Genomic DNA, 25,211 nt, shown 5'->3' on the forward strand with positions numbered 1-25,211 from the left:
CTTCCATTCCTCCACATCTGGGAGGGATGGTTGTTTCCATCTTTTTGCAAGAATAACTCTAGCCGCAGTAGCAGCATACTTAAACAAGTCTTTCAGCTGTGGAGACAATTCCATTGGCATTACACCTAGCAACAAATTCTTAGGATCCAGGGTAAATTTTTGTTGGAACATCTTCTGTAGTTCTTTATGAATCGCTTTCCAATAAGACTGCAACTTCAGACAAGTCCACCATCCATGGTAATAAGAACCTTCCGAGGTTTTACATCCCTCTCCCCCTTTTGAGGACCACTCACATAGTTGGACGCCCACCAAGACTTAAGCTTGAGGTACCACTGCAAACGAGGTCCCAGGGACCGTTCGAAGTCGCGGACGAGACACGTCATACGCTGGAACTCGTCATCCGTCATAAGAGGCCGTACGGACTCAAGGTACTGGGGGAAGGGGGAGAAAGGCATGGGATCAAGAGACTGTGGCAGCAAAGAACCATTGATTTGCTTCAGTCCAACCAGCAACCTGTTCTTGCACATCTGCTCTGTGAAAACCAGTTTGGACAAGAAGGTCCTATAGAAGAGGAGGTGGGGCAAGCTGGCTTGTTATCCTGTTTGGAGAGTTCCCTATCGGAACCTGCCTTGGAAGGCTGTGAAAGCAAGGCTAGACAAGCCTTAGTGGTGCTGTTCGGACCCAACCAGTAGCAGCCGCACAGGCGGAGGCAATAGGGAAGCCAAGTGACCACCATCGTCACCAGGGCCTGGGCTCCACTGAAGCAACTCTCCAAGGCTATAGCACTGCAGTCTGCAGTGAGAGGGGCTATGGCTCAGTGGTAGAGCACCTGCTTGGCATGCAGAAGGTCCCAGGTTCTGTACCCGGCATCTCCAGTTAAAGGGACCATGCAAGTAGGTGACGTGAAAGACCTCTGCCTGAGACCCTGGAGAGCCACTGCCGGTCTGAGTAGACAGTGCTGACTTAACTGGCAATACCAGGGAGGGGCTGTGGCTCAGTGGTAGAGCATCTGCTTGGCATGCAGAAGGTCCCAGGTCCAATCCCCGGCATCTTCAGTTAAAGGAACCAGGCAAGTAGGTGATGTGAAAGACCTCCGCCTGAGACCCTGGAGAGCTGCTGCCGGTCTGAGTAGACAATACTGACTTGGATGGACCGAGGGTCTGATTCAGTATAAGGCAGCTTCATGTGTGTATTCATGTGTGTTCACAGGTGGGGAATAATATGTCTGAATGCTACCCCTCTAAAAGGAAATTTTAAAAGCCTCCCCACATTTAGAAATCTAGCATCACAGAGTTTTATCCCAGCCATCTCCATGGCATGTTGCTTTTCTATGTGAAGGCATTGAGGGTTTTTGTTGTTTTTGTTTTTTTTAAATAATTCAGGCATGAGCCTTGCTTCAGCCTAAAGTATTAAACCTGAAAAGGGCTCTCCATGCAGTTAGCCCTCTGATGGCTTCTTCAAAGAGGGAAGGGTGCAGAACACAATCAGACTAGGATTGCCAGCCCTGGGTTGGAAAAAACCTGGAGATTTTGGGGGTGGAGCCTGAGAGGGCTAGGTATGGTGAGGGGAGGGACCTCAGCGTGATATAGTATCATAGAGTCCACCCACCCGAGCAGCCATTTTCTCCCGGGGAAAATGATCTCTGTAGTCTGGAGATCAGTTGTAAAAGCAGCTCTCCAGGTCACACCTGGAGGGTGGCAACCCTAAATCAGACTCACCCAGCAGATAGTATCTTTGATAGCCAGGACAGGCAGACAATACTTAAAAGGATTTGTAGTTTCTTCCGATACGGAGTTAGTCTCAGTTTTGCTGACAGCTGCTAAGATGGTTATTGTCAAATAATGAAAAAACAAACCTATGCTGAACAAAACTAATTAAAAAACACACACAGCACGATGGCCCCAGCGATTCTACTAGGTAAACATATTTGTAAAAATATTTGTGAACGTTGCTTACCTAGTAGAATCATATGCTGTGGTTTTTTTTTAAGATGGTTATTGTGGCATATTGGAAGCTCTCTATAAAAGACTGGCTTACTTGCATTTGGAATGTAGTTTTATTAGCTCAATTAACATATTACCCAAGGGTGCAAAGAAATAATTTGCAGTGTACAGATAAGTTTTGTGAAAGTCAGGCATTTGGGAAAAAAAAGATACTATAATGGGGGGGAAAAGAGATTAAACATGCGCTTTTGCTTTTTGAATTAATCGTTATAAAAACCCTTCTTTTCTCTTTATGTATTAAGGATTATGTAATATAATTAGGCTTACCAATTCCAGGTTGGAAATATTTTGGAGATTTGGGGGCTAAGCTTGGGCAAGGTGGGGTTTGGGGAACGGAGGGTCCTTGGCGGGGTTATAACGCCATAGAGTCCACCTTCCAAAGCAGCCATTTTCTTCAGGGGAACTGATCTCTGTAGTCTGGAGATCAGCTGTAATTCTGGGAGATCTCCAGGCCTCACCTGGGGGATGGCTTTCTCTAAATATAATATATGGTATTTTAAAAAGAGAGGGCAGGGTGCAGAACGCAAATGGACTCACTCGTCTCACAGTATCCTTGATAGCCGGCACAGGCAGACGAGGCAGCGAGGCTTGATAGCTATACAGCATGGGCTTCCGACCAGCAAAGATTTTCACCAGAGCCTGCAAGGAGGGAAAAACATAAATGAGTTTTCAGTTGGAACAAAACTCTGTTTTCCCTTCCATCCCCCTACTTAATTCTTTCCATCAGGTCCTCTCCCCGCCTCTTTCCCAAGTGGTAAACCCAGGATTGCCCTGACCTGGATGGCCCAGGCTAGCCTGATCTCACCAGATCTCAGAAGCTAAGCAGGGTCAGCCCTGGTTAGTACTTGGATGGGAGACCACCAAGGAAGACCAGGGTTGCTGTGCAGAGGAAGGCACTGGCAAACCACCTCTGGTCGTCTCTTGCCATGAAAACCCCCAAAAGGGGTTGCCATAAGTTGGCTGCGACTTGACAGCACTTTACTCACACACAAACCCAGGGTAAGAACTGAATGTTCCTCCACACAAAAAGAAGAAGAAGAAGAGTTGGTTTTTATATGCCGACGTGCTCTACCACTTAAGGCCGACTCAAACCGGCTTACAATAACCTTCCCTTCCCCTCTCACAACAGACACCCTGTGAGGTAGGTGGGGCTGAAAGAGTTCTCAATAGAACTGTGAGTAGCCCGAGGTCACCAAGAAGGCTTCATGCGGAGGAGTGGGGAAACCAACCCGGTTCACCAGATTAGCGCCTGCCGCTCATGTAGAGGGGTGGGGAATCGAACCTGGTTCTCCTGATCAGAGTCCACCACTCCAAACCACCACTCTTAACCACTACACCATGTCTACAGAAGTCAGAGGGAGGGTTCTAAGCACAGTCTTCTCCCTAACATGCTATGTTTTCTAAGTACAGGAATTATGTGTGTGTGAGAGAGAGAGAGACAGACAGACAGACAGACAGAGAGAAAGAGAGAACAGAGAGAGGGTATTCCACCCTGTGAGACCACACCTTCCATCGGAAGTGGTACCACTCAGCTGTAGGCTTACCAGCTCCTTGAGAACCAACCTACTACTAATGCGATAATTCTCTATCGGCAGGTGGCTTCCCCAAAGCATCTCACCTGGCTTTGTTCCTCTGTATATATCTCTCTTCCCTATGCGGTTTGTTCTCCTTACCCCTCTACCTTTGCACCATGGTGATAGTGTAGCATCCACAGGTGGGTTCATACTCCATTTATTCACTCGCTTCCCAAAAGTGAATTCATGAAGCTGCCCTATACTTGAATCAGACCCTTGGTCCATCACAGTCAGTATTGTCAACTCAGACAGGCCCAGCTCTGCATAGATCTTTCACATTACCTGCTGCCGTATCCTTTTAACTGCAGAGCTGGCAATTGAACCTGGGACCTTCTGCATGCTACAGCCCCTCCCTGAAAAGGGAGGAGGCCACGGCTGTCTTGCAATACATCCCACCCCTTCAACGGAGGGCATTTATGCTTGCCAGGCTTAATGCGCTTCCTTCGGTGATATTAAATGGTAGGTTTAAAAATATTCCCTTTGAGGAAAGATTATGTGTAGGCGGCTTGAGTCAACACGATACACTACAGCATATAATCTTAAATTGTCATCTGCACGATGGCCCTCATAAGAAAACAATTCTACCCTTGATTGATAAAATGAAATCTAGCCAAGAATCCTCAGTATGCCAGTTTTTAATGAATAATTCTATTCCTGAAGTCACTTCAAAGGTGGTGGAAATTCTGATGGAAGTCATCAACATTAGGACCAAAGGTTAAGCTATATTTAAACTGAAAATGTATCGACAGAGAATTTTGTACACTGCTTATGCTACGTCTCTGAGTATATGCCAATAAAGCAGGGATGAGTACGTCAGGCCCGGGGGCCGTTTAAGGCCTGCGAAATCATTTGATATGGATCTTTGTGGGTCCTGGCAGATCTCTAGCTCGTAAGGATCTAAGACTGGTGATCCACACCCTTCCACGGACAGGAATAGCCTCTATTCAAGGCAGATATGTGTTTATTTTGCCAAGAAAAGGAACCTTTCCCCCCCCTTGCAGAAGAGTCGTGAGCTATGGAGCTGCTAGGACCGCCCAAGAAACTGTGTTAATCCTTTCCCACCCGGGCCGTGGAGAAACTTATTGGCCAGCTAATTTTTAAGTTGATGATTTTGTATGGCCCGCGAATGATGTTATAAATATCCAAATGGCCCTTGGCGGAAAAAAGGTTCCCCACCCCTGCAATAAAGGTTGATTGATTAACTGATTGATTGACATACCAGCCAGATCTTGGTGACGTTGGACATCTTGCCATATTCCTCGTACATCCATCCATGGTAGCACAAGAGCAGCCTGAGAATGCTGCGCATAGTCACAATGAGGGCCAGCCATAGCCCCGTGGAAAAGGCCAAGGCACTGAGTATGTTCTGACCCTGATCTGACAGGTAGTCACTGGGGGTCAGTGTGATGGAGAAGAGAAACGAGAGAGAGGTAGAATTTTTTTAAAAACCAGACCATATAGCAAATGGACCCATCTTACAAAAACATAATCCCCAACTCTAGATTTCAGCCCCTCTGTTCTAGACTACACAAACACACACCCCTATTGCAGTCATTCTATTTCAAACCATCTACTCCAGCACTTCCTCAACAGTGGCCAAAAAATGACCCTGGGAAGCTCACAACAAGAATAGCATGGATAAAGATTAGTAAATAAGTAAATAAATATTTATTTGTGGCTGGTATGCCAGATAAAACAGGTAAAACAGAAACTGGCCATACAGAGTAGATGTTTACAACCAAGGCCAACAAAAGTAGAAATCACCCAATTTTACAATTCCACAGATTAAGGAAGTACGGTACATTAAGGCGACGTAGCTTCATTCCCACGGCACAATATTTTGCAACCTGGGGGGTGACTGGTGAGCTGTCTCCCAGCAGAAACCTTTTGGTCCATTCACCCTCCTCACCAGAGCCCATTTCCCTAGTCAAAGTGTCAATAATATTGAAGTGGGCTGACTTGTAGAGGGGATAAAGATTAGTATTTGGGAATCAGATAAACTATCCATGAAAAGGGAAGGTCTGTAAGAGCTATTGCATCTAATGGCCATTGATAAGATCTTATTTGATTACTTCATTGATTTCACACTTTCCTGAATGTTCTCATGACTACCACTTTATCTATCTGATATCTAATAATGATAAGGCTGTTACTCTATCAGTAGTTTACTACTTAACAGCCGCTTTGAAGATACGCCGAAAGTTATAATCAAGTTACGCCTCAATGTTCGTTTGCATACAGACCCTCTTTTTGCATTGGAACTGGGTAAGATTTATCCTCTGTGAATTTCCCCCTAGTCCTTTTCTAAAGTAAGCCAGTAGAATCCTCTGGCTATGAAGTACATCAGTTAATTCACAATCCCTTGTTGCTTATGATGGTTGATCATCATAATGTAATTTCAACATAGCATATGGATAGACAAATTCATTATGGAAGCACACAAAAAAAGTACAAAGCTGAAAAAGTCCCTCCAGGGGAGCAGAAAGCATTATTTCTAAATCAACTGATTACTTGTATAGTTTACAGCAATGATCATGTCTCTCTGGTGCTACAGAAAACAATGGGTTGGATCCAAAGGAGGGTTTCTACAGACAGAAGGATCTCTGTCCATGCAGCACAGTTTTCTGGCCTCCTCCCTCCCACTGCAGCCCAAAATGAGCCCCAAAATGCTGTCCCTGAGAGTCCCCTGGACAGAAAATCTCCTTATCCTTCTGTGTTTGACACATCTCTGGAGTGTGTTTGTGTGTGATTTTAATTAATCTTCTCCAAAGAGCATCTTACAGCCTAACAACATGGTATATTGTTTCCAGGTCTGTCCCCAGGTCCCCGTTCAGTCCTGTCAAGCAGAGGCATGCTGACAGTTCTCAGGTGAAGCTTGATTCCCAGGCGCATGGGGCCTGATTCAGATTGGGACTGTATAGCATGCAGAGAGAGTGAGCTTAAGCCATCCCCATGTGGTTTTTCCGATCTGAAACAGCCGCAGGGAACCACTATTTGCCCTGTTGGGGGCTACATATGTACCTATGGGGTGAACAGCAGCTGCCTGGGGCTATTTCAGATTGGGAAAGCCCCCTCTCCCCACGCATTACAGTCCTGATCTGAATTGGGCCCACACACACCTGAGAATCAAGTTTCACCCTGGACAGCCAAGCGGATGTCTGCTTGACAGAACGGGGGATGGACTTGAGGAGGGAACAATGTATTACAAGTTAGGCCTTTAGTGTAACTTCCCGCGGGTCACTCAGCAACTACCCCCCTGTTCTTTCTCAGCACCATACCTGACCGGCAGGTGTTCCTTGATCTTTCCAATCATGCCCATGGAGGGGTCAAGCCGAGAGTATTGGGTCACCAAGATAGCAGTAACCATGAACAGCCAACTGGAAGGGCTGGCAGGGTATACTCCTGTCACAAAACTGTTCTGTAGGAAGAGGGTCACAAAAAGAGAGACATGAGGGGTCGGGAAACTAAGAGCAGGTTACAACAATTCACAGCATGGCCATCTTCCTGCTCCCTGTCAAACCCCTACCAAACCTCTACCAAGCTCTACCCTCCTTCAATGTGCTTTATGGGTGGAAGGTTTCAATCTGTGATTCTGAAGAACACTCTGTATTTATGGTACATATCAGCTTTAGGTGCCCAAAGTACATAATATAAATCATTCATAGCATGTCTTTCACTTCACTTAAAATAATAACCCTGTAGGTACTTTTGTATGATTACCATGTTATAAATACAGTTTTGGGGGAGGGCTGCCTAAGGCCATCTAATGGGTTCATGGCATAAGCAGGATTGAAGCCAGGGACCAGATTTGTAGCTCCTAGCTATTATTCCATCACACATTTTCTCAGATGTTATCTTCACAACAACCCTCTCCGTTAGATCAGTCTTATCACCACCATCATCCCGCTGGAGAGAGCGGCTTTCCCAGAGTCACTTCCTGGGTAGCAGCAGTTATTGAATTTTAATTATTGCAGAACAAAACAAACAAAACCAAAAACACGTGGTCCTCTTTATGCCCCTCGGCCAGCTTCATCCTCTCAGTAACCCTTGGCTGACTTCCAAGAGGCCTAGTAATAAAATGTCACAGAGTCTTGCAAGGCTCCCAAACCCCTCTGCCCTGACTTGTCAAAACTCTTCCACTCTGCAAGAATCTTGAATCCTCATCTTCCAGACTCTTGCTTTATGAGACTCTTTCTCTTTCTGAGAGCTCAGAATTCCTTATTCTCAAGGCTCAAGCACAACTCTCTTTCAGCCTCCTAGCTTCCCTGAGATTACAAATCAATTCTTAATACAGCGGCAAAATGGTAGACTTGGGGCGAAAACGCATGGTCGCTTTATCCTCCTTCAATCCCTGTTTCAGCCAGGATTCAGCCAGGATTCAACGCATGCGTTTCACCTAATGTGCGTTCGATCTTGGCTAAAACAGGGATTAAAGGAGGATAAAGCGACCATGCGTTTTCGCCCATAGGTAACTTCCACACGGAGTGGGACAGTACCCCGTTTGTGTCTGGTTTCAATCCTTGCATTTACAGCAGTGATGGAACCTCCACATGATGGAGCCACTGATTTTTTAAAGCTGGATTTTGGATGTCATCCTTTCCCCAAACCCACTTGGAGTATTATTTTTATTTTTTTGGGAAAGATTGTATCAAAGCTGCTTTTGTTCAACTGGGATAAAAACAAACAAAAGGGAAACGACCAGCTATCAATTGCATATGGAATGCCCCAGAAGAACTGCAGCAGTTTGTGGCGTGGAACACAGAGGAACATCCCTGGGTGAAAGCAACCTTGGAGTCCCTGGAGTAAACCAAGATCCCCCAGCCACCCCTGTCTTACCCGCAACTTGTTGATTTTCTTCTTCCAGGACCGCAGGCCCGACAGATAGACCTGCTTGAGGGCTTCATGGCTCAGCTGAAGGTCAAAGCCCTCTGGAGAGATAGTGAACTGGAATGCCACGGCCTGGTGAGCCTCCGCCATCTCGGGACGGTTCTAGCTTCTTGGCTAAGGGAAGACATAGCAAACCATCACATAAGCCCAGATTGAATGTCCCTACAGAAACTCCTTGGGAGTAGAATCAGAGCTAAGGAGCTAGCAAAGGTGGAAGGTGGGGGAGAGGAACAGCAGGGGCATCTGAAATTTTGAAAAAGATAGCCCATGTTTCAGCCCTTGATGTATGGATCAAAACCCTACGTGTACAACACCCTCTCCTAGAGCCCTCTTCTCATGTGACAATCTCATGAGTTCTTGTAGGTTATCTGGGCTGTGTGACCGTGGTCTTGGTATTTTCTTTCCTGACGTTTCGCCAGCAGCTGTGGCAGGCATCTTCAGAGGAGTAACACTGAGGCCATTTATTCATGGAAGGTTTTGCATTGGATTTGTCACTCTATAGATGCACATTTTCCCCATCTGAAGTCTCAAAACTCTGCATGGCGGCTTATTGTTGAGTTTTGAGAATATGGATGGGGGGAAAGTGCATCTAAAGGGTGGCAAATTCAATGCAAAACCTTCCATGAATAAATGGCCTGAAGGACAGTGTCTCTGTCCTTCAGTGTTACTCCTCTGAAGATGCCTGCCACAGCTGCTGGCGAAACGTCAGGAAAGAAAATACCAAGACCACGGTTACACAGCCCGGATAACCTACAAGAACCAATGAACTCTGACCGTGAAAGCCTTCGACAATCTCTCATGAATTCACACTCCCAACTGCAGAACATTTAGACAGCAGGACAGCCATTTTCTGAATCAGACAATTACAGCAGCTATTATCATTCTCCTGTTTCTGGTTTAGGATGAAATCTTTTCCTTCGCAATGGGTCCAAAGAATATTCGACGCTGAGCTCCAGCAAATTTCCAGGGAAACAAACTTCCCCAGCTGTATGCGAATGCTTCTCTGCATGTCTTTGGCTGTACAAAGCTAGCTCATGGTGGGAATCTTCAAATAAAGCTATTCTCAGTTGATTTTTCCAATAGTTATGGGACAGACACCTTGCAGTCTGCTTTTTCTGGGAAAGAAAATACCCTGGTCAGGCCTGTAATATCATGTGTCACAATTATATACACAGGAGCTACTGTAAAAAGAACAGCCACTGCTAGAGGGTGCATTAACAACATGCGACCACACGTCATTTCCAAAACCATTATCTCTCTCACCTACTTTTATTAAACATTGCAACAAAAAAAGGGATCTACTAGAAACAGAACAAGGTGGAATTCACAAACGCAACATTAAAAAATTGCCTGCACGTCGTTGTATCAACCTTTGCGGGTACTCTAGTGTCAGCTGTAAAAACAGGAGAGCCGAGTCAGATCTATTGTGCTGAGACTGACAGAAAACCAGGACCAAAACACTAGCTTGTGTACAACATTACAATAGGTCGGGGCCAAGTTGACACTGTGACTTAACCAATAAATCCGAATTTTCTCAGGTGCCCCCAAACTCCTTGTTTTTTTTCATGATGATGAGGAGGAGGAGGAGGAGGAAGAACAGAAAGAAGAAGAATGGCAGACTGAAAAAGGAACTCCACAGAAGTGAAAAGGACACTAAATCCCCAGCATTCCACCATTAATACGATCAAATAAAGTATTGGGCGCGCAGATTAGACAGAGAGCAGGTTGTAGAGATGCAAAACCCCTGATACAAAACCATAAACATTAAATCCGGCTCAGAATCAGCTGCATCTCAGCATTGGGAAAGATATAACTATCAGCAAGTCAGCTTCACTTTCATATACAGCACTGGTTCCCAACCGGGGTCCATGGACCCCCAGGGGTCCGCAAGAACTGAATTAAGGTCCGCGAAACAAAGTTATAAACCCATAATAAATTAATATTTTCAATTAAAAGTTTTCTATTATAAAATATATATATTCAAATATTATTCTAAGTTTAACGTTTAATGAACAGTTATGATTAAAGTTTATTTTCAAATTCTCGGAATTTTTATTTTGGACCTTGAGGTCCCTGCACCGAACAAAAAAGTCCTAGTGGTCCCTGGTCAAAAAAAGGTTGGGAACCACTGATATACAGTGACTTTTTTGCATCAGGCCAGGGGCCCAAAAACATCTGGTATCCCATGTGTGGTTTTTTTCCTGCAAAGGATACACATGAGAGAATCAACTCCATGTGAGAGATGCTGGCTTTGTGCACAAAATTTGCCACACGCCTCTGACATGTTACCAAGGTGAGACTTGTAAGGTTGGCTGCTATGGCAACAGAAGATTATTGCCAGGCAATTAAGGGGGTTTGAAGAAAGAGCAGACCTCACTCTCCCTCAAAAGTGGAAGGTTTGAACACCTTGAGCAGCTTTGAGTCACACCACACCTGCAACCCCAGGAATTCTGGCACTGATACTGATTCCATCTCTTACCAAGAACTCAGAAATCTCTGTTTGCAGACACAACTTCCACCCACTGGAGTCTATCATTCCCTATGAGAAAATCAGGGATACTGGTTCCCCAAATCCACCCTGCTATCTGTACCATCCTCTAAAATACTCCAAAGCCATGGTGTCTTACAGTTGTTCCTGGGCTCCCTTCCCCAGCTCTAAGCAAACTCACCGCCCCACACACACACACACAACTGTGCTGACTTCATTGCCAATGCTAGTGTGAGGTCACAATATTAGGTGTGGGTAAAGAGGACCAAAAGGGGCTAAAGTTTCATAGTCATACTGTCTATGACAGTGGTTCCCACAGTGGGCAGTACCACCCCGTGGGGGGCAGTGGGATTGCCTAGGGAAGAAGAAGAGTTGGTTTTTATATGCCGACTTTCTCTACCACTTAAGGGAGAATCAAAGCGGCTTACAATCACCTTCCCTTCCCCTCCCCACAACAGACACCCTGTGAGGTAGGTGGGGTTGAGTGAGCTCTAAGAGAACTGTGACTAGCTCAAGGTCACCCAGCTGGCCTCGTGTGTAGCAGTGGGGAAACCAACTTAGTTCACCAGATTAGCCTCCGCCGCTCATGTGGAGGAGTGGGGGAATCAAACCCGGTTCTCCAGATTAGAGTCCACCGCTCCAAACCACCGCTCTTAACCATTATACCAACTGGCTCTTAGGGGGGCACTAAGAGGCAAGAAGGCAGTGGGCGGGTGCTAGAGGTGGGCCCCTTCAACTGTGTTGTTCGCTAATTTACAATAGATCAAGCTATGGCACCATGCTGGCAAATCTAGTGGAAATGATCAGAATTTTTTCCCCCCAGACTTTGAAGAGCTGGTACTACTGGATCAAGTTCATCAGTTTTGTTGAATACATTTCAACTAAAAAGTTTTAATTTGATTTTGAATAGATGTGCAATTAATTGTTACTGTTTTGAAATTTTATTGTTATTATCTTTAGTGAGTCATGCAAACCCCTATTTTGAATAATGCTTTTTATAGGATAGGGTAGGGGGCGCTGGGGTTGAGTTTGTGGAACTGAGGGGGCAGTGGCCCGAAAAGTTTGGGAACCACTGGTCTATGGTATAGGGAGGAGAGATTGAGTTGGTGCTCAAGCTGTCTCTGGGGCACACCTGGGTATATGATACAGACTCCTTTCTCCAGAGAATACCAGTCCCGACGGGGACCATAGTTAACACCAGTGGCATCTTGCTGCCCATACCATAGCTATGTGGATACAAACTGGTGTAGTGGTTAAGAGCAGCGGACTCTAATCTGGAGAACTGGGTTCGATTCCCCCCTCCTCCACGTGAAGCCTGCTGGGTGACCTTGGGCCAGTCACGGTTCTCTCGGAACTCTCTCAGCCCATGTGGAGGCAGCCGGCAGGCAATGGCAAACCACCTTCGAAGGTCTCTTGTCTTGAAAACCCTACAGGGTCGCCATAAGTCAGCTGTGACTAGACAGTAATCAGAAGGAGATTGAGACTGGGAAGGGCAGCCATGAAGGAGCTAGAAAAGATTCTAAAGTGTAAGTATGAGTCATTCGCGACCAAGATCAAGTCATGCCATCATATTCCCCATTACTATGTATGGGTGTGAACGCTGGAAAATGAAGGAAGTAGACAGGAAGAAAGTTGATTCCTTTGAAATGTGGTTTCAGAGGAAAGTTTTATGGATACCATGGACCGCTAAAAAGACAACTAAGTGGGTTCTAGATCAAATCAAGCCTGAACTTTCCCTAGAAGCTACAATGACTAAACTGAGGTCCACGTACTTTGGTCACATTGTAAGAAGATAAGACTCACAGGTAAAAGCAATAATGCTAAGAAAAGTTGAAGGCAGCAGGAAAAGAGGAGCATGGAGTAGGGGTCACTGGGGGTGTGTGGGGGAGGTATTGTGAGATTCCTGCATTGCGCAGGGGGTTGGACTAGATGACCCTGGTGGTCCCTTCCAAATCTGATTCTATGAAGACCCAACATGAGATAGACTGACTTTATAAAGGAAGCCACGGCCCTCAGTCTGCAAGACCTGAACAAGGCTGTTCATGATAGGACATTTTGGAGGACACTAATCAATAGGGTTGCCATAAATCAGAAGCGACTTGATTGCACTTAACACATACACACACACACACACACAAGATTTCTGGATTCTGTCTTCTTCCTGTTTACAGGCCCACCTCCTGACCGCTTCCCACCACTCTGTGCTGTACAGCTCTCCGCCTGCACAGAATTATCAGAAGGAATGCTGAGATTCGGAGCGTTTATTGCACGGTGTTGCTGGGGTGAGCTCCAAGAGATCCCCAAACTAGATTGCAACGCTTCACAGCAAATGCCAGTACAGAAGACAACATCTCTGGGAGGCCTCCCACACAACTGGAGCGATTGAGATGCTGGGAAAGAAAGCTTGGCACAGTTACCTGTGATGGAGCACCGCCAATTAGGAAAGGCAGGAGCTTCCGTGCCTAGTTCTTCTGGCCATTTGAAACCTTCCCAGAGAACTCTAATACAGCCATTGACTCAAACAGACCTCTAAGGTAGCCAGTGCGATGTAACAGTTGAAAGAGTGCAGATCAGGGAGACACTAGGTTAAAATCCCCACTCGCTCTTGAAAGTGACTGGATGACATTGGACAATCAAATGGGCCTTTAGACAAACGGTATGCAAGCGAATGACTTCCAGAGGTGTTTAGGCTGCCGCTGAAAAATTAAATAGGAGTCCGGCAGCACCCTAAAGACTAGTAGAAGAAGTTGGTTTTTATATGCTGACTTTATCTTTTAAGGAGAATCAAACCGGATAACTCCAACTCAGATAAAACCCATCCACAGAGAAGTTTTCCAATGCGCGACAACGGTGGCCAGAATTTTATTTGCGAAGTACTGGAAAGCTAAGAACATCCCAGAATTATCAGAATGGATTACAAAAGTACATGAGTGTGCAACTATGTCGAGACTAACAAATCTGCTCCGAAGAAAGTTGATTGACGACCACAAGCAGCGATGTCAATCATTTTTTGATAGATACGCACGATAAAACCATGTTTAAAAGTTATTTTAAATAGATATGATTATTGCATGTATAATAACGGGGCTAGTTTTATAAAATGGAAATACAGATACAGCTATTAGTAGAGGTTCATTCTATAATACTTTTATAGAATAGAAACGAAGTATTATTGAGTTGTGAATATCAGTCCAATGTTGTATTCCTATAAGAGATCTTATATTGGGGGGAAGAATGAGTTGACGGACGGGTTATCTTGGGCACGGACAAAATGAAATGCCAAAATTTCCCCATCTGTCTTTTCCCCTTTTCTTTTTCTGTACCCTTTTAAAAATAAATAAAAATTATTTTTTTAAAAAAAGAAGAATCAAACCATCATACAATCTCCTTCCCTTCCTCTCCCCACAACAGACCCCTCGTCAGGTAGCCAGGGCTGAGAGAATTCAGAGAGAACTGTGACTAGCCCAAGGTCACCCAGCTGGCTTCATGTGGAGGAGTGGGGAAACCAACCCGGCTCACCAGATTAGAGTCCGCCGCTCATGTGGAGGAGTGGGGAATCAAACCCGGTTCTCCAGATTAGCGTCCACCGCTCTTAACCACTACACCCCGCTGGCTCTTGACGAACAAAATGTATTCCAGCATGAGGCTTTCATGAGTCAGAGACATTCTTCCTCTGTGAAGAACGCACCTGTGGAAATGAGCTCTGTCTCAGGAGAGATTATGCAGGAATAAATTGTGCTTGTCTTTAAAGTGCCACGGGACTTCTCTTTTAAGGAAGAGGCTATTTTGATCCAACACAAGTTTGGGGCCACATTTCCCCCCTTTTGGTTAATTTTCAAAGTCATGTCTTTCTGCATACCTGAGGAGTTGCTGGCGTAGGTGCGGACCTTTCTCTGTTATGGGACTGGTTTTGCTGCTTTCATCCTTCACACAAGGGCCAGTCACTTTGCCATTAGATATGGTGATTCATGTTGTCTTTGCAGTTCGTTTGCTGCTTTGAGCACCAGTATTGCTCGGGATGTAGGAGATACATTTTTTAAAAATGCTTTGCGGCTCCTTCCTCTGCTCCATTCGTGTCCAGACAGTGCGCAACAAGTCAATTAATTAATTGGCAGCTCTTATAAGGCAAGCATACTGATATCCACGATTGATTCACTGCTCTGGTATCTTTATTATCTCACCGTTCTCTCAAGGAGTTCAGGGTGGCGTCCATGGCTTCCCACACCCCAGCTGACTCTCATAACAACTTTGTAAGGTGGGGTTGATGTTAGGCTGAGCAATAGCAAAATTGGCCCACAGTCACCAATGCCGGAAAGGGGGAATTCGAACCCAGGCTCCCAACCTTCTGTCCCAATAACGGCCACGTCGGCCTGGCTCGAGTAGCAGGTAATTTCGTTGTGTTGCTGCCTCAGCTGTGACCGGCTCAATGAAGCTAGGGACCGATTCAAGCGCAGCAGCACAGAAGGTTAGCTGCCTACTCAGAGGAGGCTCAGAGGAGGCTGCGTATTATGTCTCTGCATGAATTACCACTCTAGGATCGCCTTCTTCTTCCAGGGAACCAAATGGGGCTCCAAGATTATGGAAAGAATGCTTAGAAGCATCCACGTCAACTACCCATGTTTTAGAGCTGTGGTTACACTTTTTAATGTATACCTATTGTTATAGTTTTTATATATTATTAATTTATTTTATTCTGTGTTGTGAACCGCCCTGCCTTGATATTTATCATGATTATCATTATTATTACTCATCTCTGATTAGCCAAGGCTGTGACAGGAGCTTCAGCGATGTCAGTAGGAAACTCCCTAAAGGCTTGAAAGAATCCATCTGGCTCCATTAGCCTACAGCAGAGGTTCCCAAACTTTTTGAGTCACGGAGCACTTTTCAGGAGAGAAATTCGTCACGGAGCACCAATTTTCACCTTGCACCTATACACTAAACCGAATGACAGTAGTATTTTTTCTTTCCAGTCTCTTCATGGAGCACCAGGAGATGTTTCGCGGAGCGCCAAGTGCTCCACCGAGCACAGTTTGGGAACCTCTGGCCTACGGGGCCAGACCATTTTAATAGATTCATCGTTCCTAGCCAAGATTACAAGACAGCAGCAGTCTGAACATCACCCAGTCATGGCTAGTCCAAGATAAACCATGGGTGGTCAAAGAAACTTTCCTCACTGAACCATACAATTCCAAGTCAGTACAAAAAACACAAGATGGCGTGAATGACAGGCTGACTTCATAAGGACCATGATATATGAGGACAGCCCGTGGCTATCATGGCAGCCATGAAATCTTGGGCCACAAATGGGCCTTGGCACGGAAGATGAATTTCCCAGGGACCAAAAGCTTGAAGGACCTCTACATGGAGTCCAAGACCAGCTCGATCTTCCCGGCTACCACTGCATGTGATTTAACAGGCTGATAGCTGGGCCCCCAAAGGAGCAGCCAGCCAACCCAGAAGCTGGTCTCAATTGCCTTGGCACAGCAACGAGAGAAATTCACTCCTGAGACAGTCATGGCGAGCGTGTCCCATTCTCCCTGTTATTTGTGTTGATTGTCATTATATGGATTTCCATGCATGAAGTTGATCCCGTTTTAAGCCATTAAACTGCCCCTGAGTCAGGGACAAAGGGGTTATCTTTTCCCATTTAGCAGAACATACTGGGGTGGAAAATGCAGGCATCAAAAAGAGGTTTACCTGTCTGCTTGGAGTATGTCCTGTTGTAGGATCCTGGGCCCAGCTCTCTCTTGACTTTGCCTTTGTATGAACCTTTTATCAGAATTCTTACTACAGCAGCAGCACATACTTGTGCTGAAAATCTTACACCTCATTTAGTCTGGAGAAGAGCATGGTTGAGGGGGGACATGATTGCTCTCTTTAAGTATTTGAAGGGCTATCATTTAGAGGAGGGCAGGGAGCTTTTCCTGTTGGCAGCAGAGGATAGGACGTGCAATAATGGATTTAAATTGCAGGCGGAAAGGTACCTGCAATTTATTAGGGATATTAGGGAAATTATTTTTACATGTTCGACAGTAGAATCAGCTCCCTAGGGAGGTGGTGAGCTCCCCCTCACTGACAGATTTTAAGCAGCAGCTGGACAAGCACTTGTCAGGGATGCTCTAGGCTGATCCCGCTTTAAGCAGGGGGTTGGACTAGATAGCCTGTATGGCCCCTTCCAACTCTATGATTCTATGGTCAGCTTGGGCTGAGTGGCATCCTACCCTTGAGAAGGGAAAGTACCTGTAGAGAATGCTGTAGACCCTGAAGAAGGCACAGCAGGGGCTTGCCACCGGAGTGGCAATGATAAGGAACAAAAGCAACCTCTAAACCCAGCAAAACATGAAGACCGGTGATCAGCCCAGTATGAGATAAAATGCACTTTCACCTTCAAGTCAGGGTGTGAACACATCTGTCCTGGACAGATCCCAACTGGGTAAAAGTTGGCACTCTTTGACCTGGATCCCTCCCCTACAAAGGTATGATGCAACCTTGTTGTTATTCTCACACACATTCAGCTGTTCAATCAACAGGTTCAGAGATGCTCATCTCAGTACTGCCACGGAAGCGTCACTGGACGACTTTGGGCCTGCCACAATCTCTCAGCTCAACCTACCCCACGGGGTAATTATTGTGATGAAGGATGGAAGAATGATGTGATAAGTAGGGTTGCCAACCTCCAGGTAATAGCTGGTAATCTCCTGCTATTACAACTGATCTCCAGCCGATAGAGATCAGTTCACCTGGAGAAAATGGCAGCTTTGGGAATTGGACTCTATGGCATTGAAGTCCCTCCCCTCCCCAAACCCTGCCCTCCTCAGGCTCCGCCCCAAAAAACATCCCGTCGGTTGCCAAGAGGGACCTGGCAACCCTAATGATAAGCTGTGTGGGTTGCCACGAAAATGAAAAGAGGGAGAGAAGTTTAAAAAAATAAGCAGAAATAAATAAGAATCTGCATTACAGTGTTATCGTAAGCAGAGAGTGCTATGCAAAGAATTAACCACATTCCTTTCTTAGTCCTCATTCTTGTATGCTCGGTTGCTCTGCACCCCAGAAGCAGTCGCATCTCAACATGTGCTGTAAAAACCACAAGAGCATAAAAGCGTGATGTTAATTGGTTAACATCTGCCATGCACTGCCTGCCAAGGACCGGATGCAGCTGGGCTAGAACATAAAGGAAGAAACTGATGTGTTGTAGGTTTTTCCCCCCTCTGACATAAGCAAATATTGTTGCCTTGAACTCAGCCTGCACCACCGGAAGGTTTAAAAATAGTTAAGATTTGCTGCATGGCTGTAGGGTTAAGGTGAGTGAAAATGGTGAGACAGGACTCCTGGGTTTTCTGGGAGGGGAAATGGAGCATAAGAGTGCTAGAGAGACCCAAACACCTTTGCTTGGGATGGCAGCCCTCTTGGTTCCCCACCACAGAAAATGCCTTTGGGCCTCATATTGTTCCAAACTTTGACAAGATCTTCTTATCACCTGGATTAACTCTTGCCCACTGACAAAGGGCAGAAAGAGATCCTAACTGGTTTAGGTTTTAGACAGGGAAATCTGGGTGGCTCAGATCCCCACCCTGCCATGGAAGCTCACTGGGCCAGCCATGCATTCTCAGCCTAACCTACCTCGTGGGGTTGTTGTGAGGATAAAATGGAGAAGGGGAGAACGATGTTGTAAGCTGCTTTGGGACCCTGTTGGGGAGAAAAGTATAAATACCTAAATAAAATAAGGCAAGTCTCCACGATGTAAGAGTTCTTTTGGATACCATTCTGATCAACGAGAGTAGCTGATCAGGAAGCACAACACAAAAAAACATGATATTGCAGTAGGGTTTAGAGACACTATCACCATGTTGGCTTGCAGACAGGACTGTTCCATCTATATGGATGCAACACTAGGCCCATTGGCACACAGTGTTTTCCTGTCGTATTTGGACATACTCTGAGAAGACAAGAGTCACTGGAAAAGACAGTCATGCTAGGAAAAGCTGAGGGCAGCAGGAAAGGAGGAAGACCCAACAAGAGATGGACTGACTCAATAAAGGAAGCCACAGCCCTCAATTTGCAGGATCTGAGCAAGGCTGTTAGGGTTAGGACACTTTGGAGGACATTGATTCATAGGGTCGCCATGAGTTGGAAACAATTTGACGGCACTTAACACACACACACACACACACACACACACACACACACACACAAACTCACGGGCTGGAAAGCCAAAGCACACAAATTGCCAGCTTAGCAATTGGCATACTTGTCCTGCAAGGAAATACTCCTGTGGGCAGCAGCCTACTGAAGGAGCAGTCAAGAGGGGGAGTTTGACGTCTTAAGGTCTATGGTAGTGATTATTTTTTAATAGCATGTGCTCTTCCTCCGCTTAAAACAGTAATAAAATGCTTAAAAACCAAAGGGAACTGAGCATGGTTTTCCAGAGTCACCTATAACCTTTAAAGGGATGGTCCAGTTCTTATATCCTTGAGGGCTGCTGCCTTCTCTAGACCAAAGCTTCTTAAACTGTGGTAACTGAATCTGGGGGTCATGAAAAATTTGGCAATAGTATGCAGATTAGTATGCAGATTTGCTTTCGTCTTTAATAAATTGTAAAATTATATGTATACCAAAGAAGTGTTTTAATTTTTTCTTTATGATTATCAGTAAAAGTTTGCTTTGTATACCTATATTATATACTTATATACCCGGGGTCGCGTAAAAATTTCTCGGGCGAAAAGGGGTCACGAATGGAAAACGTTTAAGAAGCCCTGGTCTTGATCACAGTCTTTAATTCACTACATAAGACAATCCTCTACTAAGTCAGACCCCTTAATAAAGTTGCTGCTATCTAAGACAGCAGAGAACGCCCGCTCAAATAATGACATATCTAGAAACCATAAGAAGTGCCCTGCCCTGTTTGGTCAGGCCAGTGGTCCATCTAGATCATCACCCTGTTTCACACAGTGAATAACAGGCTACTCTAAAAGGCCAACAAACAGGGCAGAGATGCCAAGACGCCTCCCAGAAGTGGCATTCAGAGGTTTGTTGTCACTGGATATGAAGCCTCCCTGTAGCCACCATGGCTGGTAGCCCTTGACAGACCTCTCCTCCATGAGATACAGAAGTTGAATCTATTCTAAAAGTTGCCAATAGCTTATGCCTTAAGGCAAGGATAGTCAAAGGCATTTGGCATACATAGGTAATTAATTTCCATATATTTTAGAGGCCGGACATCAGGATTCTTTGAAAGGGACTAGCAGCTGGTTAGAATTGGCCGTTCACAGATAGGCTGATACCATGCTGTTTGCTTTCATTTATACAAAGTGATAATGATATAAAACTATGTAAGGTACCGTACATTGTCATGATTTCAAGCAGGATCCCTCTAAATTGATTAAAATTTTTGCTCTTTCCCTTTGTTTTCTAGGCCAGCGTGGTGTAGTGGTTAAGAGTGGCGGATTCTAATCTGGAGGACCGGGTTCGATTCCCCCCTCCTCCACATGAAACCTGCTGGGTGACCTTGGGCCAGTCACAGTTCTCTCGGAACTTTCTCAGCCCCACCTACCTCACAAGGTGTCTGTTGTGGGGAGGGGAAGGGAAGGCGATAGTAAGCCACTTTGAGTCTCCTTAAAGGTAGAGAAAAGTGGGGTATATAAAAACCAACTCTTCTTCCTCCTCTGGCCTCTTCAGCTGGTATAGGATTAGAGTTGTTCCCCACCCTGATGGGCAGCTCCAGGGCATTGACTGACAGAGCCTGGGAGAAGTGCAGGGAGGGGGAGAATTTTTTTCAATCCTCCCCCATAATATATTTCTATTTTTTTAAGTGTAAGAAGATCCTTTCATAGCTGTGCTGGGTGCATTAAGCTTGGCACTTCTCTGGCCTGTTGACGGGCAACGAAATTGACATCTTCTACAGGAGATGCTGTCCATGGACAGCAGGTGCTGATCCACCCAGACAGCAGGGGCTGATTTCAGTTGGGGCCGAGATGTAGGACTTCCTTGATCTACGGCCTTTGTAAAGATTTTACATTTTCGTTGCGGTATCTTGCAAATTGTCTCAAGCACAATTGGACAAGTGGAGAAGACCCCATAAATCATCCCCCTGTTTAATAAGATTCCAGTTTCGTTTAGCATTTTCAGAGTGAGAAGAGACGCTGAAGGCGGGTGCTCTCGGGGGACAAAACCTGAGGTACCCCCTGGTCACCTGGGGCCAAGGGAGTTGGGAGGGTCATGTGATTTGCTTTCAAATGGTTTGGATTCAATCTGGGTTGGGAGAGGGAAAGGGAAATTTACCAGGGGCCATCAGTTTATTGTCCCTAAGGGGGAATCTTCCAGAATCACACACATTCCTTATCCACCCCGCCCCCCCATCCCCAGCCACACAATGGATGGCCTTACATTGCTCCAAATGCATTTGAAACCCTTACCACTAGGGGATGCCAGGTTTATTACATAGCCTGATTGATGAAGGGATCAGAATGTTCTTACCCCCAGGCCCGATATCTGGAAAAAATAAGTCGGTCCTTGAGAGGCTTTGTGATTGCAAACCTGGAAAAATAGACATGATTTGGCATTTCTTTATTGACTGCAACAAATATGCTACTGCTCGAGATAAGTGGATCACAATGTACATTCAAAAAGGGACCCCCAGCTCCAGAGGTGGAGATTGTAGCTAAATGGTTTATGCATGGTATGGAGAGAGTGGACAGGGAGAAACTTTTCTCCCGCTCTCATAATACCAGAACGCAGGGTCATCTGCTGAAGCTGGAGGGTGAGAGATTCAAAACAGATAGAAGGAAGTATTTCTTCACACATAGTTGAATTGTGAAACTCCCTGCCCCAGGATGTGGTGATGGCTGCCAACTTGGAAGGCATTAAGAGGGGATTGGACATGTTCATAGAGGAGAGGGATATCCATGGCTACTAGTTAAAATGGATACTAGTCATGATGCATACCTATTTTCTCTGGTATCAGAGGAGCATGGCTGTTATATTAGGTGCTGTGGAACACAGGCAGGATGGTGCTGCTGCAGTCGTCTTGTTTGGGGGCTTCCGAGAAGCACCTGTTGGCCACTGTGTGAACAGACTGCTGGACTTGATGGGCCTTGGTCTGATCCAGCATGATCTTTGTTATGTTCTTATGGTTAGCTGATGTCGATCCTCATGTGACTCTTGAAGTGGCAAAATTCCTGTCTATGGCATTCAACAATAACAATGATGTCTCATAATGTAACTGTATCATTTATAATTATGCACCTTGTTTTTCCCCCTAAATTTGCTTATGACCAATTGTTCTGCAAGCATAAATAAAGAAATGAAGCATACTGGCCCTCCATTGGTGGACCATCTTTGTTGAAAACTTGACAGGATGCCTCAAGTCACATGTCATAATAGGAAGCTGCTAAACCCCAGATGCAACGAGGTGAATAGCTCACACACACGCATGCACACACCCTGTCTTTGCTGACACCCTCAGGCCTTCCATAATTACCAGGGAAGGGAGAAGCACAGGAATATAGGTGAAACGTCAAGCAACTGTAGCTAGATTGCACAAGCTCTTGTTCCCCCACCCCAGGACTTTCCACTGGCAAGAGAAAGACAGTTTGCAAACTGAGCATCAACTCAGATGAAAAAGATGAAGAAGAGGATGATAAAGATGAAGAAGAAGAAAATGAAGAGTTGGTTTTTATATCCCAATTTTCTCTACCTTTAAAGGAGAATCAAACTGGCTTACAATCTCTTTCCCTTCCCCTCCCCACAACAGGCACCTTGTGAGGCAGCTGGGGCTGAGACAGTTCAATGAGAATTGTGACTAGCCCCAGGTCACCAAGCAGGTTTCATGTGGAGGAGTGGGGAAACCAACCTGGTTCACCAGATTAGAGTCTGCTGCTCATGTGGAGGAGTGGGGAATCAAACCTGGTTCTTCAGATCAGAGTCCACCACTCCAAACCACTACACCACGCTGGTTCACGGCAAGCTCAGTACAAAGAGAGCTTGGAGGAGGCTGGCTTACAGCACCATCTCCTCAGGCCCCAAAAGTGGCATTTCCCGCTCAAAATGAATCCAAAATCCTTGGACTCCGCTCTTGTAGTTCCCGATCCCTCTAAACAACCAAAGCTCCGCTTCCTTTTCCAAGAATCCCGGCGTGACAGACTCTCCCAATTCCATCTTCTAGTCCACTGAATGTTACCACTCTTCCCACAAAGGCTTCATCATCTATAACTTGCAGCGGTTAGCGCAGCGTTAAAAGTGTCGATGCAGCAAAGAAACGGCTGATTTACTAACCCAAACCCTGCAGCTGGCACCGACCAAACAGCTCAAATTCACAGCACAGGATAAAGGCTGCAAATCTCCATCCCCACCCCAAATATCCCTCCCCTTGTTTTGTTCCAATGAAATTGCCCTGCCCCACACCCAGTCCTTGCAGAATTTAAGACTATTTTGTGCCAAGATGGGAAGGAGCACTAAAGAAAGACAAGGGCTTTAGACAGGTATGGAGTAACTGGGATATAGCTCCTCTCCTTAGTCGCTAGGAACTCAGTCTTTGCTTTCAGCCCGACATCAGCCAACATTTTTCCTTCACATTTTTTTGTGTAGCCTGAAACTCTTTCAGTAACTTATGTTCGGCGTTTCATTCGTTTCATTCATTCAAGGAAAGAAAAGTATCAGCTGTTATCCTCATAAACCTCTCTCTCATTCAAGAATGAGGAAGCAAGCATATTTCAAGAGCGCTTAGGGATCAGAAAAAGGAGGGAGATATTATTTTGGCTCCAGAAGGAGTGATCCTCCCACTAGCACCAAGATCTTTAGACCATAACTATGACGCTATGTCCTTTCTGCCTCTCAGCAGTAAAACCTACGTCACATAAACCCACAGTGGTGAAAGCAGCGAAATAAGAATAAAAAATGCAGGTCAGGTTTTTTAAAAAAGAAAAACCTGAACATAATAGGTCCAAAAAAGAAAAGGGGATGAACCAAAAGTCTGGGGAGGGGGGCAGTAATGTTTGCACTTGGATTTAAACTTGCCACTGGGAAAGCACCTATGGGGAGAAAGTTCCAAAGTCAAGGGGCAACAACAGAAAAGGCCCTGTCTCGAGCAGCCACCCCCCTTACCTTTGAAAGTGGGTGCATGTAGAATCAGACCTCTGTAGATTATCTTTGCTGATCGGCAGGTTCATATAGAAGCAAGGGATCCTTTATCATGGGTTCACATACTCCACCGGTATCAGGTCTTTGGGACCCAGCCAGTGAAAACGACACTCTAGTAAACAAAGTTGATGGACTGCAAACCCTCCCCCATTAATTTAATTTTGAAATCACTGAGACTTCTTCCCTTGAGACACCTTCCCATCAGCCTTTAACTGGAGATGCTGGGGATTGAACCTGGGACCTTCTGCATGCCAACCAGATGCTCTACCACTGAGCCACAGCCCCTCCCCTGGCAGAAAGTTACATCTTCCCCCACAACTCTCCCTAGCTAACCCCATTTCCGAAGATACAGATCAGTTGAATGCCAGAAAAATCTCCTAAAACCTAAGGGTTTTTAATCCCATCCACAGACTATTTTTGTTTAGAGAAGCTACTCCAAAATCTTGCTTCATGGTCCCTTCCCAATTCTGGCTAAGACCACCCATGCCTCTTCCACAGAGCTCCAAAACCTGAATTGCAGCCCAATGATATGTGGTCCTTAAATCCTTTTTAATTTCCTCCAACAGACAATTCTCAGGAAACTCCCAAGTAATTCCACTCGCAGCCTCTAAGATCCCACTATATATGACCATCACCACAATCACCAGCAACAGGGTACCGCGCTGCAGATCCTTCAGCTCCACATCCGTTCCTACCTGGGCAAGGGTTTAGATCTTCTCCACATCAACAGTAACCCTCACCTGCTCCCTAAAGCCTCTGCCAGGGACTGTACTCTCAGAACTCTTCTTCCTCAAATACCTTCTCATCTCAAAACAAGCTGAACTTGTTTTCCTTGGTAGGGTTGAGGCTGCGGCTGGTAAAGTACCCACTCAACACACACCCTGCACAAGGCAGGAGGATAAAAGAGAGGGTGGGGGAACACTCTGGGATGGGTGAGAGAGATGTGCGGCAGGCTAAGGCAAGGGGGCTTTGCCCCACTTAATATACAATGACAGGATGGAGCTCAGCATCCTTGTTCCCCACCATCTCAAAGTCATGCTCGCTTTATCCCAGAACCGAGAGCATCCAGTTATAATATTTTACTTCAGGGGTCCCCAACGTGGTCCCCATGGGTGCCATGGCACC

At 45.7% G+C, this 25,211-nt stretch overlaps 1 protein-coding gene across 1 annotated transcript in view; it reads right to left on the reverse strand.

Annotated features, from left to right (window-relative positions):
• The window catches only part of CPT1C (carnitine palmitoyltransferase 1C), a 44,252-nt gene extending 20,117 nt beyond the window's left edge, over positions 1-24,135 (reverse strand). Inside the window, exons 1-6 of the mRNA XM_056863912.1 lie at positions 24,051-24,135; positions 8,414-8,578; positions 6,856-6,995; positions 4,797-4,968; positions 2,541-2,642; positions 294-431 (exon numbers count right to left, since the gene is read on the reverse strand). Coding sequence (XP_056719890.1) covers positions 294-431; positions 2,541-2,642; positions 4,797-4,968; positions 6,856-6,995; positions 8,414-8,554 — 693 coding nt within the window. The 5' untranslated portion in view covers positions 8,555-8,578; positions 24,051-24,135. The remainder of the gene's footprint in view (positions 1-293; positions 432-2,540; positions 2,643-4,796; positions 4,969-6,855; positions 6,996-8,413; positions 8,579-24,050) is intronic.
• Positions 24,136-25,211: the final 1,076 nt, after the last annotated feature.

This window comes from Euleptes europaea, chromosome 18, assembly GCF_029931775.1.
Source record: "Euleptes europaea isolate rEulEur1 chromosome 18, rEulEur1.hap1, whole genome shotgun sequence".
Classification (NCBI taxonomy): Eukaryota; Metazoa; Chordata; class Lepidosauria; order Squamata; family Sphaerodactylidae; genus Euleptes; species Euleptes europaea.